Source organism: Daucus carota, chromosome 1, assembly GCF_001625215.2.
Source record: "Daucus carota subsp. sativus chromosome 1, DH1 v3.0, whole genome shotgun sequence".
Classification (NCBI taxonomy): Eukaryota; Viridiplantae; Streptophyta; class Magnoliopsida; order Apiales; family Apiaceae; genus Daucus; species Daucus carota.
In genome coordinates, this window is record NC_030381.2 from 4,248,517 (window position 1) to 4,267,159 (window position 18,643).

Below are 18,643 nucleotides of genomic sequence, written 5' to 3' on the forward strand. Positions count from 1 at the left end.
CTCGTGGTCTAGTGGTGTCTCCCAAGGATAAATGTGGTTGTCCAAGTGTTATCGATCTTTGATAACCTTTTCAATATACAATTGATTATAGAGGGATGGCCATTTGTAGAATGAGTTAATTGGGGAAAATCAAAATAACAGGTTTAATTTCCTGAGGTACTAGTTACCAGTCCAATGCTTAACCAAGACTTGTCAGTCCACCCAAAAAATAAAAAAAAAGGACAGTCCCATATCTGAATATACCAATACTTTTAATTTGTATAGTGGCTAAATTATTGTCAGATAGTTTTATAAATCCATTTTTCTATGATATGTTCATGAGCCACGCTAATCACAAAATTTTATAAATTTGACTTATTTTGATAGGTACGTACAAAAATTATTATTTTCACAAAGCTCGCCTAATAATTCAACATGAATGTACTTATGCATGCACAAATCATAACATTCATTTACCCTTTGCAAACAATTCGCGAAATGATTTACGTTGTAACATATGTTGTCATCGATTCCGGGCCCGGCTGGAACTGTAAAACCAGAAAGAATAAAAACATATCTGAGAAAAGACGATCGAAACTCAAATCCCAGATACATAGATTTATAATACAAATACATATATTGATTCTATTAACGGTCTAGATAAACATAAATCTACTTGGCATCATTATATACAGGCATCATTATATACACGTATTTTCATAATTAAATATATCCAGATCTAAATTTTGATATCTCATAATCGAAACCAAGAGGATACATGAAGGATAGAATTATCAAATTAAAATCATTTTTCTTAATAATCATCATATATAAATGATAAAAATATTATTCTTATACGTGTTTTAAAATAATTATGTAGTCTACATGAATTACCTGGACGGAGATTGGCCATTACAGTAGCTGACAACTGTACGCTTACGAGGAGCACGAATGCACGATGAGTACATAATAGCAAGTCCAAGAGTGTCTAGTGAAAGTCCTAAATAGAATATAAAATATTATGTCCTAGTGATTTAGGACATGTTTTACCAAATTGAACTCCAACAATGTGACTTATTCTCACAATATGTATAATATTTTATTATTAAAAACTCTCTTTCATCATTAAAGCATAACATAAAAGTAGAGAGAGAAAAAGAGTGTTCATGAGAATTTATAATAAAAAATAGGATAGGGCAATGAGAGATGTGCCCTAAAAATAGGGCTTGAGGAATTTGTCCTAGTGATATAAGGCATCACTAGGAAACTGTTGGATCAAGTTCTTTCATCAATTGTCCTAAGTTATAATTGAGACATGATATAGGACATCTCTTGGACTTGTTCTAACAAGTGAAAACTTTGTTCATTTTGCTTTGTTCAAAACCACGAAATCAGATAGATAGTCACGGATACAAGCAATATATTTTGGTATCCTCTCAATCTTATACTCCCTCCGTCCCAAAATAGTTGTCACATTTCTATTTTTGTTAGTCAAATTGGCTAAGTTTTGACCAAAGATTATAAGTCATTATTTTAAAAAACTGAAAATTACATCTTAAAGTAGATTAAAAGTTATTTCCGATGACATATTTTTTTTAATTTTGTCAATTAATAAAATATTAATAAATTTCAGTCAAATTTTAGTCGATGAGGGAGTATTATGTCAATGTGCATCGTTGCATTTAAGGACAAAAGATTGATGCATTAAAGAAGATAGTATTAATGTCTTTGAAAATTAATGAAGGGCTTGGCTAACCTGTGCCCTGAGGGCACATGTTTAGAGCATTTATTATCTCCCGTTGTCTGTGCATCAATGACGTATTAATTATCAACTGAAAATTTAAATGCTTATATTTTCAAGTAAATTTGATATTTTATCTATATTATAATTCTAGTCAATTATATTTTTTGATATTGTTAAATTAATACAAAAATCATAAATTAACTATTAAATATAAAAATCATTCCAAGTAAATGTTTGTAAGTTATACTCATATTAATTATTTTATGGCCATTAATATATGTAATTATTATAGTGAGTATTTTTGAAGTGAAGAATAATATTCTTTTCTCTTAAAAAATAATAATTTTGTTTGATTTTTTAATAGTCAAATAGACCAAATTTTGACAGCACACAAATATTTATCCAAAAAAACGTTCATGCTAACAATCAAAACGAGACACATCTCATATATCGTGTCACTTTATAAAAAAGAATTAGAGATCAAGGATGTCGTATTTTTATTAAATTAGATAATAGAAGCTATTATAAGATAGTATTGGCGATGTGTCATTTTATTATTAATGTAAGCATGAAGATCATTGAATATATAAAATTCTTTTAAAATATAACATGTGATATTTCATAAATATTTTTAGACTTAAATTACATGTATTATCTTCTTTTATATGATCTTTTCAAAAAACATGCGACATTTGTTAAATATTTTTTAGCCAAAACCATTTCCTTTTATATTATCTTGATACAGTTATCAAATTGAGTAGCTACCCTAAGAAGAAAATGTGATCATTGACGAGTATTATAGATGTTATAAAATAAAATCATAAATGCATATTTTATAAAATGGTTTATCTTAATAAAACCAAGTCATTAAGGGTCTATCATATGTTCAACCCACGAATTTTGTGTATATATGTTTGGGTTGCTGAGGCACTCAATTTTCACTATCTATATGTTAGGGACATATCTGCATTATTTTCGGTTAGATGATGGATTTTAGTGATGAACTTTCTCGGTCTTTTCCTTTATCTTGTGGACTTTGTGTCCTGTGTTTGTATTGTTTTCAAGCACTCAAGCTTCACTGCCTAAATGTCCGCGTACGTCTATGCATGACTTTCGAGTAGATGGTGAAGTTCGGTGAATGAAATTTCTCACTCTTTCTTGATCTTCGATAGTGCTTTTGTCTTTTGGGTGTTTTCTTTTCGACATCGAGGGGATTTTTATCTATACTTTCGGAGACATCTCTACATGTCTTTCATCTCTAACAATCGCATTTTCATCTATGCTTGATTATTCCATAGAACTCCACACTATTCTTAACTTCAACATCTCAATTTCGCACCAACTTAAGTGATAATTTTAAGGCCATTACCATATATATCCGAAAAATCATCAATAGAATTCTTTGAACAACTATCCAATCGTTACCAGCAATATGTGAACCAGCAGCAACATGAAGATGCTCAAAGATTCTCGCAATATTCTTGTTTCAAAACATATCCTTCCAGGCTCTGGTGGCGATAATATTACAGCCTGATTGAAGATGGTATGTGGAGACTTTGTATGGGGTAGAGTGGAATGACTCCTGATATCATATTTAATAGGTACATATAAATTTGAAATACCATCAGAAATATAACTTTCAGGACTAAAATACATTTTACTCTTATATAAACTGAACGATACGTTCTGATGTGAAAAAATATTTAAAAACAAAGGTGGAAGATCTCGAAATCCTATTACTCTTTTATAGCTCAAAAGAGTAACTTCAGATTTCATTTCTAATTGTTTAGTTTTATAGGAGTTGAATATATCCACAAAGAAAGTAGCATCATAAAAAAGATAGTCCTCCTGAGTGTCAAATTGATACATATCAGAATTTGACACTCGGGTTTTTATCGGACTAGTACAAGGATGGTGATGAAAAACAGTAAAATAGATAGCAATGCTCGGCACTGAAACAATCAACGCAATAAAATTAATTAATAATGCTTTGCGTTGATTGACTATGTAGAAAAACAAAATATGAGTGAAAAAATAGGTAGAAAAATATAATGAGTGAAAAAACGGAATAATGTGTACGTATTAAGAATGATACCACGGTCATTCCTATACTCTGGTGTGCTCTTTAACATTACAATTAGTTGAATTTATATTATATATGATAAAATAATAAATATTATAATCGCACGTACATCGCACGGGTTATGAACTAGTTATACTGATAAAAAGAATATTAATTTCTAAGAGTTTACCCTAAAGCTGACACTTGGACCCGTGACTTCTCTGAGGTATGGATCGGAACAAGCTTCTTCTAAGCTAAATTTCAAATAATAACTTCAGCCATTCTCTTGTTATGATTAATTATCATTTTGGTCCTTCCATATATCAAATATTTTATTAATTTAAATAGGGTCTTAAATATATAATTATACTAATGAATTATGACACCTCGTTATTTTGGCTTATCATGATTCAAATCGACCAGTACTTTCATGATGCGAAAACATGTAATCCCATATTAAAACTCCTGCTGATTAAACCTACTACACTAAGTATATATATATATGGATATGCAAGAACTTATTGTCATCCTCCAAAATACCACAAAAAGGTGTCCAAATCATGGACTTAAATAAAAGAGCTAGGTATAATATAGCTTCGATATATAATATTATTATTTTTACCGCAAGAGGGTGACAACGATCATCCTCACGAAATCTTGCACAAAAGTCACCGTCTGTGAAAAAAATATAATAATTACTTAGTTAAGAGTTAAGACAACAACAAAATTTTATTTTCCAAGCCTATGCGCATATTTATTTCAATTAAATAATTAGATACAAAGGCTATGCTAGTCGCTTAAGTTCAGTAGATTTTGGAAAAATCAGGGTGTGTGAACAGATTTGAGACCAACAAAAGAAAGTGAGGGAGAGTGATTTATATTAAGAGAGAGAGCTAGAGCGAAAGAGCCGGGGAAGAGAGAGAGAGCGCGCTAGAGCAAGAGGGAGAGGGAGAGAGAGAGAGCTAGAGCTGGGGAGAGATAGAGCGAGAGGGCGGGAGAGAGACAGCGCTAGAGAGAGAGAGAGCGCTAGAGATTTGTGACCAACAAAAAAAGAGAGAGGGAGAGTGATTTACATGGAAGAGAGGGAGCCGAGGGAGAGAGCTAGAGCTAGAGAGAGAGATCGAGAGCAAGAGAGGGGGGGAGAGAGATAGAGATAGAGAGAGCGGGGACAGCGCTAGAGCGAGAGAGGAGGAGGGTGAGTGGATGAATCGAGATGTTATCCGAAACAAAGAGATCGACTGAGAGAGATGATGGTGCGGTAGTTCACAGCAAGTAATGGAGATGACTTAATTAGTGTAGTTTACTTGGTTAATAGCATTCTTGATATTCTTAGCTAATGAAAATGACAGGGGCTTGCATCAGGTGCCATCTTTTGCTACCCTAAATATGCATGCACTACTATAAACATCCATGCACCACTCGCATATATACACTTTCAGAAATCAATTATATGCTAGTTGCTCAAATATAGATACATTATTTTACTTTATTAACATAATAAATGGGTTTAATAAAAATATATGGTAAATTGCTAGTGGCCGGGGCCGTTCAAATTATGAAAAATTTAAACAAAGTTTAAACACTAGTTTCGGTCCTGCTTAATTCCGAGTGATACAACTTCTTTTTTTATAATTAATTTATATAAAGAGAGATAAATAGTAAAATTTAATATTATATAACAGTCAAATTTTGTTTAACATGTATATTTAATTATTGCCGATGATTTATATATAAATAATTCCGATTTACAAGCTGCTCATTAAAATTTTAATCAATGATCAAATTTTGTTGATTTGAATCCTTCTAATTCGACCAACATTTATATCGTCTTCGGGGTTGAACATAACTGAAAAAAGAAATACATGTTATTCGCGTGTTAGTCGTATTTTTCTTGTATAATCAGGAATGCGATTTAATTGAACTATAATTAAAAGTTAAATTTAATTTTGCACAAAACATTTAAAAAACTCAAATTAGGTTGAACTTAAATTGTTTATCAATAAGTTCAATATATTTATAAGAGTAAACGACAAAATGGTGATTGCAGTTTTCAAAATTTTACAAAACGTCACCACAAAACGTCACCAATCTGCACCACCACTTTGTGTGGTTTACTATATTTATAATTATAACATATTTAGATGTCAATTTCCATTTATTAAAATTTCATGTACTCTCAATTCGGCTAAAATTTTTTATATCAATTATATGTTTGCCTTTTTATACACACATTTGTATGTATTTATTTTCCTGAAATTTATTTACCTTTCGATGATTATTGTTATTAGACTTGTTACTATTACTAATATTATAGCTGTTTCAATATTTTGCAAAATTTCACTATTTTACCCTGATTTGAGACCAACAAAAAAATGAGAGGGACAGTAATTTACCTGGAAGAGAGAGAGCTAGAGAGAGAGGCGGGGGAGAGAGAGAGCCGGGGAGAGAGAGAGTTAGAGAGAGAGAGAGAGCGTGGGAGAGAGTGAGGCTAGAGCGAGAGATCTAGAGCCGAGGGAGAGAGAGAGCAAGACAGCGGTAGAGCGAGAGCGAGCGAGAAGGGAGAGAAAAATGGTTGATGGTGATTGGGTGGAGGGAGAGAGACGGGAAGGGACGCCGGATCGAGGTTGAGTGGATGTGATGGTGTGATAGTTTACGGGATGTAATGGAGAATGGAGATGACTTAATTAATTAGTGTAGTTTACTTGGTTAATAGCATTCTTATTCTTAGCTAAAGAAAATGACAGGGGCTTGCATCAGGTGCCATCTACAAATTGCTCATAATAATTTTAGTCAATGATCAAATTTTGTTGATCTGAATCCTTCAATTGGACCAACATTTATATTGTCTTCGCCCTTGAATATAACTCAAAAAAGAAATACAAGTTATTCGCGCGTGTTAGTCGTATATCTCTTGTATAATCAAGAATAAAATTTAATTGAACTATAATTTATAAGTTAGATTTAATTTTGCAAAAAAACATTTAAAAAACTCAAATTAGGTTGAACTTAAATTGTTTATAAATAAGTTCAATATATTCATAAGGGTAAACAACAAAGTGATAACTGCGGGTTTTCAAAATTTTACAAAATGTCACTATTTTACAACCTACAATTCCAATTACAAGCAATAAAATTGATTAAAAATAATAAAATATATCACATACACATCTATATATCAATAACCTGATCAAAATTGATTGACTAAATTCATAAAAATTGTAATATTGGTTTCTCTTTAATCACAATTCTTGCACACAAATTGTACAAAAATCGCACAAATTTTGAGTACACCTCACAATCTTACTTTATCATTAAGTTTGATGGGTAATTAGAGTGGAATGACTCGTGATATCATATTTAATAAGTAAATATAAATTTAAATTAGTATTGGAAACATAGCTTTTTGGACTAAAATACATTTTACTCCTATAAAAACTGAACGATATGTTTTGATGAGACGAAGTATTTAAAAACACAGGGGGGGGGGGGAGATCTTGAAATCCTATTACTCTTTTATAGCTCAAAAGAGTAACATTTGATTTCATTTTTAATCGTGCAGTTTTATAGGAGTTTAATATATCTAAAAAAAAAAGTAATATTGTAAGAAAGATAATCCTCCCGAATGTCAAATTGATATATATTAGCATTTGACACTTGGGTTTGTATCGGACTAGAGCGAGGATGGTGTCGAAAAATAGTAAAATAGATAGTAATACTAGGTACTAGAACAATCAACGCAATAAAAATTATTAATAATGCTTTGCGTTGATTGACTATGTAGAAAAACGGACCTTCTAATGCAGCAAATATCATGAAAATAGGTAGAAAAATATAATAAGTGAGAAAACGAAATAATGTGTACTTATTAAGACGGTCATTCCCACTATGGTCTGCTACGTGCTCTACTCCCTGGACAGCAGTGTCATCGACAAGCTCTATTTCAGTGATCTGTTGCTCTGCTCGAGGAGCCGGAAGGTCATCCACTGGAAGCTCTTTGATCTCATTGATCGGAGGGTTAATAGGAGGAGCCTCATCAATAGGAGGAGCCTCCTGTGGAGGAGCTCCCCGCAGGACGAAGCTGCCATGACAAATAAATATGTTAGAAAAGAATCAAAAAGCAGTACTAGGTACTCAACTGCCATGACAAATTACTGATATTAATATGATAATAGGCCTATTGACAATTATATCATCAAAGTTTGCTAAATGTAATCAACTGCCATCCAACTTTTATTGTAATCGGTTTAGCCACTAAAGTTTATATTTTCACAAGGCCTAGTCATCTAAACTGGGCTTGCAACCCACTCTCATGAAGAAGCTTTATTTCTTCTGGCATTTCATCAAACAGGTACCGCTAAGCCTCAAAATTTCCACATTTTGAGTATATATTTAAAAATGGGTTGGAGGTGAGCATGTAACTAAAGTTAATTTAGTGGATGTATCAACTCTCAACTTTTGGTAGATAGGCTTGTGTGTAAATGTAAGTATTGGAATTTAAAGAAAGGGAGATTGTTTTAATTAGAATCGATCGATTAATGATCACATATGTTAACTGCTTCATGTATCACCTACTTGGCTACTTGCCTTAGTCAGAGAATAATCAAATTATGATATTTGTTCTTCTTTAAATGTACTCTCCCAGTTATCTTCCAGTTATTTCTTACAGTTTTTTTGTATTGCGTGACACGTAGATACTTATATATAATTTTATATAAACTTTTTTTGTTTCTAAATGTAATTTAAATTTAAATTTTTATTTAGAAAAAAGAATTTTAGAATATTTTATGAAATCATACTAATAAAAAGAATATTAACTCCCAAGATTTTACCCTAAAGCTAACACTTTGACCCATGACTTCTAAAGTATGGAACAAGCTTCTTCTAAACTAGATTTCAGATAATAACTTCAGCCATTCATTTGTTCTGATTTAATTATCATTTTGGTCCCTCCATAAATCAAATATTTTATTAATATAAATAGGGTCTTAAATATATCATTATACTAATGAATTATGACACTTCGTTATTTTGGCTTATCATAATTCAAATCGACCAATACTTTCATGATGCGAAAACCTGTAATCCCATATTAAAACTCCAGCTAAACCCACTACACTAGTATATATGGATATGTAAGAACTTATTGTCATCCTCCTAAATACCACAAAAAAGTGTACCAATCATGGACTTAAATGATAGAGTTAGGTATAATATAGCTTTGATATATAATATTATTATTTTTACCGCAAGAGGGTGACAACGATCATCCTCACGAAATCTTGAAAGTCACCATCTGTGAAAAAAATATAATAATTAATTAGTTAAGACAACAATAAAATTTTATTTTCCAAGCCTATGCGCATATTTATTTCAATTAAATAATTAGATACAAAAGCTATGCTAGTCGCTTAAGTTCAGTAGATTTTGGAAAAATCAGGGTGTGTGAACAGATTTGAGACCAACAAAAGAAAGTGAGGGAGAGTGATTTACCTTAAGATCAGAGAGAGACAGAGCGAAAGAGCGGGGGAAGAGAGAGAACGCGCTAAAGCAAGAGGGAGAGAGAGAGAGAGAGAGCTAGAGCCGGGGGAGAGAGATAGAGCGAGAGGGCGGGAGAGAGACAGCGCTAGAGAGAGAGAGAGCGAGAAGGAAGAGAAAGATGATTGATAGTGACGGGGTGCAGGGAGGGAGCGGGAGAGAGACGGGAAGGGAGGGAGGAGGTTGAGTGGATGAAGACTTACAGACTTACCCAAGATGTTATCCGAAGATTACAGACTTACTCAAGATGTTATCCGAAGAGAGATCGAATGAGAGAGATGGTGTGGTAGTTTACAGACTTACACTAACTGTAATGGAGATGACTCAATTCGTGTAGTTTAATGGAGATGACTCAATTAGTGTAGTTTACTTGGTTAATAGCTAAAGAAATACATGTTATTCGCGTGTTAGTCGTATATCTCTTGTATAATTAGGAATGAGATTTAATTGAATTATAATTTATAAGTTAGATTTAATTTTGCACAAAACATTTAAAAAACTCAAATTAGGTTGAACTTAAATTGTTTATAAATAAGTTCAATATAGTTATAAGAGTAAACGACAAAGTGGCGACTGCAGTTTTCAAAATTTTACAAAATGTCACTATTTTACAACCTACAATTCCAAATACAAGCAATAAAATTGATTAAAAATAATAAAATATATCACGTACACATCTATATATCAATAATCTGATCAAAATTGATTGACTAAATTCATAAAAATCGTAATATTGATTTCTCTTTAATCACAATTCTTGCACAAAAATCGCACAAAATTTGAGTACACCTCACAATTTTACTTTATCATTAAGTTTGATGGGTAACTAGACGTTTAATCCGTTTTTTTGTGTTATATTTTGTTTTTGGAAAATTTTCTTTTTAATCACATTTTTGCACACAAAATACATAAAAATAGCAAAAAACTTAACTAAACCGTATTTTTTTACTCCATCATCGGGTTTAGTGGGTAATTAGATGAGTTGGAACCGGTGTTAAATTTTATTTTTGGGAAAATTGGTGGCTTTTCGTTAATCACAATTCTCGCACAAAAATCATATAGAACTTGATTAAACGGTTTTTTTACTCTATCCCCCGACATAGTGAATAATTAGACGTATAAATAATATATGAAAATATTTATTTATTAAAATTATAACAGCTTCTTACCAACTTATTAACATTTCTATCGCATGAAATACATATTTATTATAATCATCTTGAAAAAAATGTGATCCATGTTCATTCAAGCTGCATACTCATATTATTTAATATTTTTAATTTTTCCTATTTATATTAATTAATTATTTTTTCTAGTTTTACAATTAAATTTAAATTTTATATATTATTATAAATTAGTTAAGTATCATGGTCCCCTCTACGTTATCAGACATCTCATTTTTAAAAATTACTTTTGTCAAAAACCAAAAATGAGTAGTCATAAGTGATAATTGAACTTTCACTTATAAGTTACTAAAAGTAAAAAAATGGATTATAAGTGGCAAGTGGACTTGACTTATAAGTTATTAAATTCTGGATAACATTTACTTATAAGTCAATTGAGTGTGTGGTAATTTTAACTTATAAATTAAAAAAATTCAAATTATTATAATAAAAGAAGCTTTATTAAATATTAAAGCTTATTACATATTAAAATTTAAAAAACTTCATAATAAAATGCGAATCACTAAAAAACCCCAAAAATTTAGCATTTCTGACTTAAAAACCCGAAATATGGAATTCTACTTCTTTTACCAAACATTACGTAAAAAGTAGAAACAACTTGAAGTGCTAAAATAAACCCGAAAATGCTTATTTTAAGTTAAGCCAAAAACCACCGATTTCTCTCAAAAATAATGAGATGATATGAGATATTACTTGGATAACTTCTATTATTTAACAAATTATAATTTACATATATAAAAAAATATTATTATATTATTTTAAATTTTAACTCCTCATCGATTACTTTATTTTCAGGAAAGAAAAAACTCATGTATGGCTTGTAACAAGGATTCTAGTTCTAATTCTCACCAAACACTAAACACTAGTATTTGTATATTTACCCAAATTAGTAATTGGCCCCTATCATCCAGGTCCTGAACGTGATATGCGGGAACTTGATATGTAGAAGCGACATTAAAAATCCATTGAGGCTTAAGATCATTTGTTTCTTCATTCTCGTCAAATTAATCTTGCAATAGTCTTCTCCCAGGTTTGCTTTTCTTACAACAAGTATCACTAAGTTGTCTCTAAGCCAGCTCTTATAATTAATCCTCGATATTTTATTTTTTTAATTTTAGTACGGTGTAACCAGATGTTATTATATATTCTTAGTGTCGTTGAATTCAATACTGTTAAAACTAGTGAAGGCATTTAAATTGATACTTAAACTCGTGTATATAGCTCTGAAACTACATAGAGTAATAATTACTAAAAGAGCAAGTCAAAATTGGATTCTAACTTGAGTTGATATTTCAAATTTAGACTCTAATTAGAATTATGTAATTAGACTCTGATTTGTTTACCTAGGCCCTGTTTCTTACTCTAATGTAATTGTATAACCCAACACAACACAACATTAATCGTGAGAGATCAATAAAATCCGTGCGGCTTGTGGTAGGAATTTCCGAGCTGTTGTGTGATTGTTATTTATTTTCTTGTTCTTGTTTATTCGCGTTGGATTTTGCTTTTGTTGTTGTGTACTCAACACGTTCAAAATTACATAGCAAAAGATGATGTTCCCAAACATGAGGAAAAATAGTAAACCGAGTTGTGGAAGTTTCACGTTGTATGAAACTATGATGCAATTGCTTCGGCTCTTCGGCAATTATTGGTTTCGAAACAGAAACTCCACGGTATAAAACCAAGCCGTATTATTATAAACTGCACATTATAGATTTTAGAACCGCACATTATTGATTTTGGTTTGATTTTAGGTCAGGACCACACTATGCTTACTACTGAAATAGCATGAATGCAAATATCTCTGTTTTTTGTGGAAATTAAGTTTGACATTTGTGCAGATAAGGATGGCCGAAGTTGATGAAGTAGCTGTTGGGATCGACTTAGGGACAACATACTCCTGTGTTGGAGTTTGGCAACATGATCGAGTAGAAATTATTGCAAATGATCATGGTAACAGAACTACACCATCGTATGTCGCTTTCACTGACACTGAGCGTTTCATTGGCCAAGCTGCTAAAAATCAGGCTGCTCTCAATCCTGTCAACACTATATTTGGTAGTCGTTTAATCTTTTTGCAATTCTGAATATATGTTTGGAAGTTTCTGTTCATCTATTGTATACCTACAGTTATATGCTTTAATGATTCCGTCATCTCGTGTTCACAGATGCTAAAAGGTTGATTGGAAGGGGATTCTTGGATTCAACTGTGCAAAGTGACATGAAGCTCTGGCCATTCGAGGTAATTAATGATGGTGATAACAAACCCAAGATAGTTGTGACTTACAAAGAAGTGGAGAAACAATTTTCACCTGAGGAGCTGTCTGCAATGGTTCTAATTAAGATGAAGGAAATTGCAGAAGTTTACCTGGGAAGGAATGTCAACAATGCTGTTGTCACCGTCCCTGCACACTTCAATGACTCACAGCGGCAGGCTACAAAAGATGCAGCAACTATAGCTGGCCTCAATGTGTTGCAGGTACTTGTTGAGCCAACTGCTGCTGCTGTCGCTTATGGCCTTGACAAAAATCTTACTAGTTCAGTCGGGGAGAAAACTGTGCTTGTCTTTGATCTTGGTGGTGGTACTTTTGATGTTTCCCTTCTTAAAATCAAAAAGGATAGTTTTGAAGTTAAGGCTACTGCAGGCAATACTCACCTTGGAGGTGAGGACTTTGACAATCGTTTGCTCAACTATTTCATCGAGGAATTTGAAAGAAAGCACAAAAAGGACATCCGTAAAAGTGCTAAATCTTTAAGAAGATTGAAAAATGCTTGTGAAAAGGCAAAGAGAGTTCTCTCACATAATACTGTGACAACCATTGATGTAGATTCTTTGTACGAGGGAATTGATTACTGTTCAAAAATTACGCGTGCCAGGTTTGAAGAATTAAACATGGATCTGTTTGAAAGTTGTATGGATACAGTGAAAAAGTGTCTAGAGGATGCGGAGATGGACATCTGCAGTGTTCATGATGTCGTACTTGTAGGTGGATCTACTAGAATTCCCAAAGTGCAAGAGCTATTGCAAAAATTTTTCAAAGGGAAGGAACTATGCAAGAACATAAATCCTGATGAGGCTGTTGCCTATGGTGCTGCCGTTCAAGCTGCTATATTAAGTGGAGAGGGTGGCAACAATATCAAGAACTTAGTGCTGCTTGACGTTACTCCTCTGTCTCTTGGCATTGAAATCAAGGGCGGCATCATGTCTGTAATTATTCCAAGGAACACCACTATACCCATCTCAGTATTGCAGAGAGGATTTTCTAATCCAGATGGTTATGGGACGGACGTTGCAATCAACGTATATGAAGGTGAGAGAACAAGAGCGGAACACAACAATTTACTTGGAACGTTTGCATTGTCTGACCTGCCTCCTGCCCCAGAGGGCACGATAGCAATTTGGGTTACCTTTACTGTTGATGCTAATGGAGTGTTACATGTTTCTGCTGAGAATACGGCTACTGGACTGGTGAATAGCATTACAATCGACAAAAGAGGAACACTTACGAAGGAGGAGATTGAAAGAATGGTAAAGGATGCTGAACAGTTTAAGGCTGAAGATGAGGACTTTAGGAGAAAGTTTGACAAAATGCAAGAACTCAAGGATTATGTGTATAAAACGAGGGACTTTGCTGAAAGAAATTACAATCTTGACGCTTCTGATAAGACGATGATAAGTTTCTACTGTAAGGAAGCTATTGAATGGCTAGATGCAAACAAGAATGCCGAAATTCACGAGTATGAGTACAAGAAGCAGCACTTTAAAGCATTGTGCGAGCGATTCAATATTTCTGGCAGTTCAGGCATTAAGATTGAGAAAATCGAATAATCTTCATGTTCATCGTGTCTGGATTTTCAAGTCTAGTATTCTGCAGGTTGGTGTGATTGTTGTCACATTCAAACAAAAGTAGAAGTTTTCAACCTATCATACTAAATATCTGCATTGCAAGCGTCAGTATATGTTCTGTACATTGTTAAGTAATTTGAAAATTCATTTAGCTTTTAAAGTAGAGTATTATCAAGATTCAAGATCGTATTCTTCTCTTTGTTTATATATTTATCATCTTAGTAACATTAAATTCGGGTGTATGCGATTGAGATTTTAAAAGATTTTTTTTATTTATTAAATCCGAGAATATTCGCTTGGATTGTTTAAAATTCCTTAAAATTTTGGGATATTTAGTTTGGATTTTTAGTTATGCTACGAAATCAGGTGGCATTTAATTAGGATTTTAAATTATGTTTAAAAATCAGATGGTATTCAGTTGAGATTGTTTAATATCCATTAGAATCCAATAATAGTTAAATGCTGATGAATTTTTTTTGAATTTCATCAAATAATGGATTTTGTGGGATTGGTCAGGTTATTTTAAGTTCTTGAAATCCCGTCAAAATCTATAAGATTTTGAAGTATTGTGCTTAAATCCTAAATAATCTATGTCAAATTTGTGATTTTTTATTAAGATCTACACAAAATCAAAATTAAATACAATCCATAAAAAATCAAATATTAAAAACAATCCATTAAAATTTCAGTGAATACACCCCTTAATGTGTAATTATTTTATGTTTACAATCAGGGGCGGATCTAGGCGGAATTTTCTCGAGAAATACCAAGCAAATTTTTAAAAAAACTCAGTATTTTTCAAATTTTCACAAACACTTCTATAATTTTGTAAAAATTTATAATAAAGAAAAAATATTAATTTTTGTAGGATGGACACGTGTCCACGTGCCTCCCACCACATTACACATACGCCCTGTTTACGAGGGAGCTTGATTGATTCTGAAAAAAAAAAAATTGCTACCTTGGCTTTAAATTAATCTTTTTTTAGAAGAAAATTTAATATTAATTTTAATTCAGGAAAAACAAATTTAAAGAATAGTTATAAAATCATGAGGAGATTCCACTTTGAAAATACCCCCTCCATTTTCAAATATTTAGATTTGTATTTCAAGCTAATGGGCTACATTTAATCCATTATCACATATCGGAAGAAAAAGTACTGACCAGATGGCTAAGATTTCGAGTAAAATGCACAGAGTTGTTTAGAGTAAACGTGCACTGTAATCAGTATCGAACCTTTGCACTTCTCTATAATGTGGACTAGTTATACAAAGCACGCCCTATAATAGCATGCATATACGCCTTTTGTTTTTCAACTTGAATCTCATATATCTTGCATCTTGTCAAAATGGCTAGAGTTGATCAAATAGCTGTTGGAATCGATCTGGGTACCACATACTTCCTAGCTTGTAGCACTAGGCAATTCCATTGAGCTCTCTGTTCAAAGTTTTAGTGCTTAGTCATTTAAATGCCTTCTTATTTCATTGTCTTTCTGTACACAGATGCTAAAAGGTTGATTGGAAGGGGATTCATGGATTCAACTGTGCAAAGTGACATGAAGCTCTGGCCATTCGAGGTAATTAGTGATGCTGATAACAAACCCAAGATAGTTGTGACTTACAAAGAAGTGGAGAAACAATTTTCACCTGAGGAGCTGTCTGCAATGGTTCTTATTAAGATGAAGGAAATTGCAGAAGTTTACCTGGGAAGGAATGTCAACAATGCTGTTGTCACCGTCCCTGCACACTTCAATGACTCACAGCAGCAGGCTACAAAAGATGCAGCAACTATAGCTGGCCTCAATGTGTTGCAGGTACTTGTTGAGCCAACTGCTGCTGCTGTCGCTTATGGCCTTGACAAAAATCTTACTAGTTCAGTCGGGGAGAAAACTGTGCTTGTCTTTGATCTTGGTGGTGGTACTTTTGATGTTTCTGTTCTTAAAATGAGAAAGGACAGTTTTGAAGTTAAGGCTACTGCAGGCAATTCTCATCTTGGAGGTGAGGACTTTGACAATCGTTTGCTCAACCATTTCGTTGAGGAATTTGAAAGAAAGCACAAAAAGGACATCCGTAGAAGTGCTAAATCTTTAAGAAGATTGAAAAATGCTTGTGAAAAGGCAAAGAGAGTTCTCTCACATAATACTGTGACAACTATTGATGTGGATTCTTTGTACGAGGGAATTGATTACTCTTCAAAAATTATGCGTGCCAGGTTTGAAGAATTAAACATGTTTCTGTTTCAAAGTTGTATGGATATAGTGAAAAAGTGTCTAGAGGATGCGAAGATGGACATCTGCAGTGTTCATGATGTTGTACTTGTAGGTGGATCAACTAGAATTCCGAAAGTGCAGGAGCTATTGGAACAGTTTTTTAACGGGAAGAAACTAAGCAAGAACATAAATCCTGATGAGGCTGTTGCCTATGGTGCTGCTGTTCAAGCCGCCATACTAAGTGGAGAGGGTAGTTGCAAGATCAAGAATTTGGTGCTGCTTGATGTTACTCCTCTGTCTCTTGGGATTGGAGACTCGAGAGGCCTGATGTCAGTAATTATCCCAAAGAAAACAACTATACCCATCTCAAAGAAAAAACAATTTTCTACACCGACTGATGATACGACGTGCATTTTAATCAACGTATATGAAGGTGAGAGAACAAAAGCGGGAGACAACAATTTCCTTGGAGGGTTTGTATTGTCTGACCTGCCTCGTGCACCAAGGGGCGAGGTTAAAATTTGGGTTACCTTTACAATTGATGCTAATGGAGTGTTACATGTATCTGCTGAGAATAAGGCTACTGGACTGATGAATAGCATTACAATCGACAAAAGAGGAACACTTACGAAGGAGGAGATTGAAAGAATGGTAAAGGATGCTGACCGGTACAAGGTTCAAGATGAGGAGTTGAGGAGAAAGGTTGACAAAATGCAAGAACTCAAGGAGTATTTATATAAAACGAGGGACCTGGCTGAAAGAAATCACAAACTTGATGCTTATGTTAAGACGATGATAAGTCGTTATTTCAAGGAGGCTGTTAAATGGCTAGACGCTAACAAGAATGCTGAAGTTGACGAGTACGAGTACCAGAAGCAGCAGTTTAAAGCAGTCTGCAATCGATTCAAAGTTTCTGGTAGTTCAGTTTAATAAGCTTCCTGTTATACAAGACTCTAATTGTTCATTGTGTCTGGATTTTCATGAGTTGAATTGTTTGGGCAAACCGAAGTTGCTATTTCCAACATTCTATGTTATAGTTCGTTCTTGTTAGGATCATATAATATTTTTCTTGATTTTTAAATTTTGTTTGCCTAAAATATGGGTGTTGACCCCATTATCACAGTATTCACCATTATCACTTGACAATTGATACTACCATTACCATACCCAGGAATAAGTTTATATTCCACTTTTTTTTTTACGCCAACGAATATCAAACAAACAGACAAGAAACTACACAACACTAGCAACTCCGAGGGCATTAGCTGATCTCACATCAGTTCAGTTGTTCAGGTTAACAATGTTAAGGGCATGCAAGTTCGAACAAGTTTGACAATTAGTAAAACAAGGATGTACAAAGAATAGGATAGTATTATCAAATCGTTTTCCATCTAAATCTCAATCATGGTTCCCTTGTCTGAAAAAAAGTAGCAACACTTTGCACCTTTTGACTAGCAACTTGTATAACATTCACCATTGAGCAGCTGTATTGCATATTTGAAGCTCTTATCTTTTATTTGAAATTCTCCTCCTCCACACAACATCTTGTGTACGATATCTTTGCTATCCTCCAGTTCAATATCACCACTACCATATACAATATCTTCAAAACTTACATAAATCTCTTTCCAATGGTTTCAACAAGTGCTCAAAGTCCCACTACCTGGGATGTTTTCTTGAGCTTCCGTGGCACTGACACTCGACTTGGTTTCACCAGCCATTTATACTCTGCCCTGGATCGCAATGGTATTCAAACTTTTATGGATGATCCTGAGCTACGTTGTGGAGAAGTGATCTCGGCTGCATTGCTCAAACCTATTCAGGAATCTAAAATTTACATTGTTGTGCTCTCTGTAAATTATGCATCTTCGAGTTGGTGCCTTGACGAGCTGGTAGAGATCCTTAACTGTAACAAAGCAATGCAAAGATTGGTTATTCCTGTGTTTTTTAACATTGATCCTTCTCTGGCAAAAAAAAAAAAAAAACATTGATCCTTCAGTAGTGCGATACCAAAATGGGAGCTTTGGAGAATATTTTAGAAGGCATGAAATTAGATATGCGGATAAAAGGGAAAGAGTCGATA

General features: G+C 33.3%; 2 protein-coding genes across 2 annotated transcripts; both read left to right on the forward strand.

Moving 5' to 3' along the window:
- Window positions 1–11,385: 11,385 nt before the first annotated feature.
- Window positions 11,386–14,450, forward strand: LOC108196569 (heat shock cognate 70 kDa protein). Its single transcript, XM_017363909.2, has 3 exons — window positions 11,386–11,534; window positions 12,346–12,562; window positions 12,673–14,450. Exons 2-3 carry the CDS (start codon window positions 12,352–12,354, stop codon window positions 14,331–14,333), a joined length of 1,872 nt encoding a protein of 623 aa, XP_017219398.1. The 5' UTR covers window positions 11,386–11,534; window positions 12,346–12,351; the 3' UTR covers window positions 14,334–14,450.
- Window positions 14,451–15,699: 1,249 nt separating this feature from the next.
- LOC108216455 (heat shock cognate 70 kDa protein) lies at window positions 15,700–17,490 on the forward strand. Its single transcript, XM_017389224.2, is given in 1 exon segment — window positions 15,700–17,490. A coding segment is annotated over 1 exon segment (1,791 nt).
- The last annotated feature ends 1,153 nt before the right edge of the window (window positions 17,491–18,643 follow it).

Bases quoted from the DNA above. Each gene is read 5' to 3' on its own strand.
- LOC108196569 (XM_017363909.2), top strand. From the start codon at position 12,352: ATGGCCGAAGTTGATGAAGTAGCTGTTGGGATCGACTTAGGGACAACA. The intron at 12,563-12,672 runs GTAGTCGTTTAA...TCGTGTTCACAG, and splicing joins TCCTGTCAACACTATATTTG to ATGCTAAAAGGTTGATTGGA.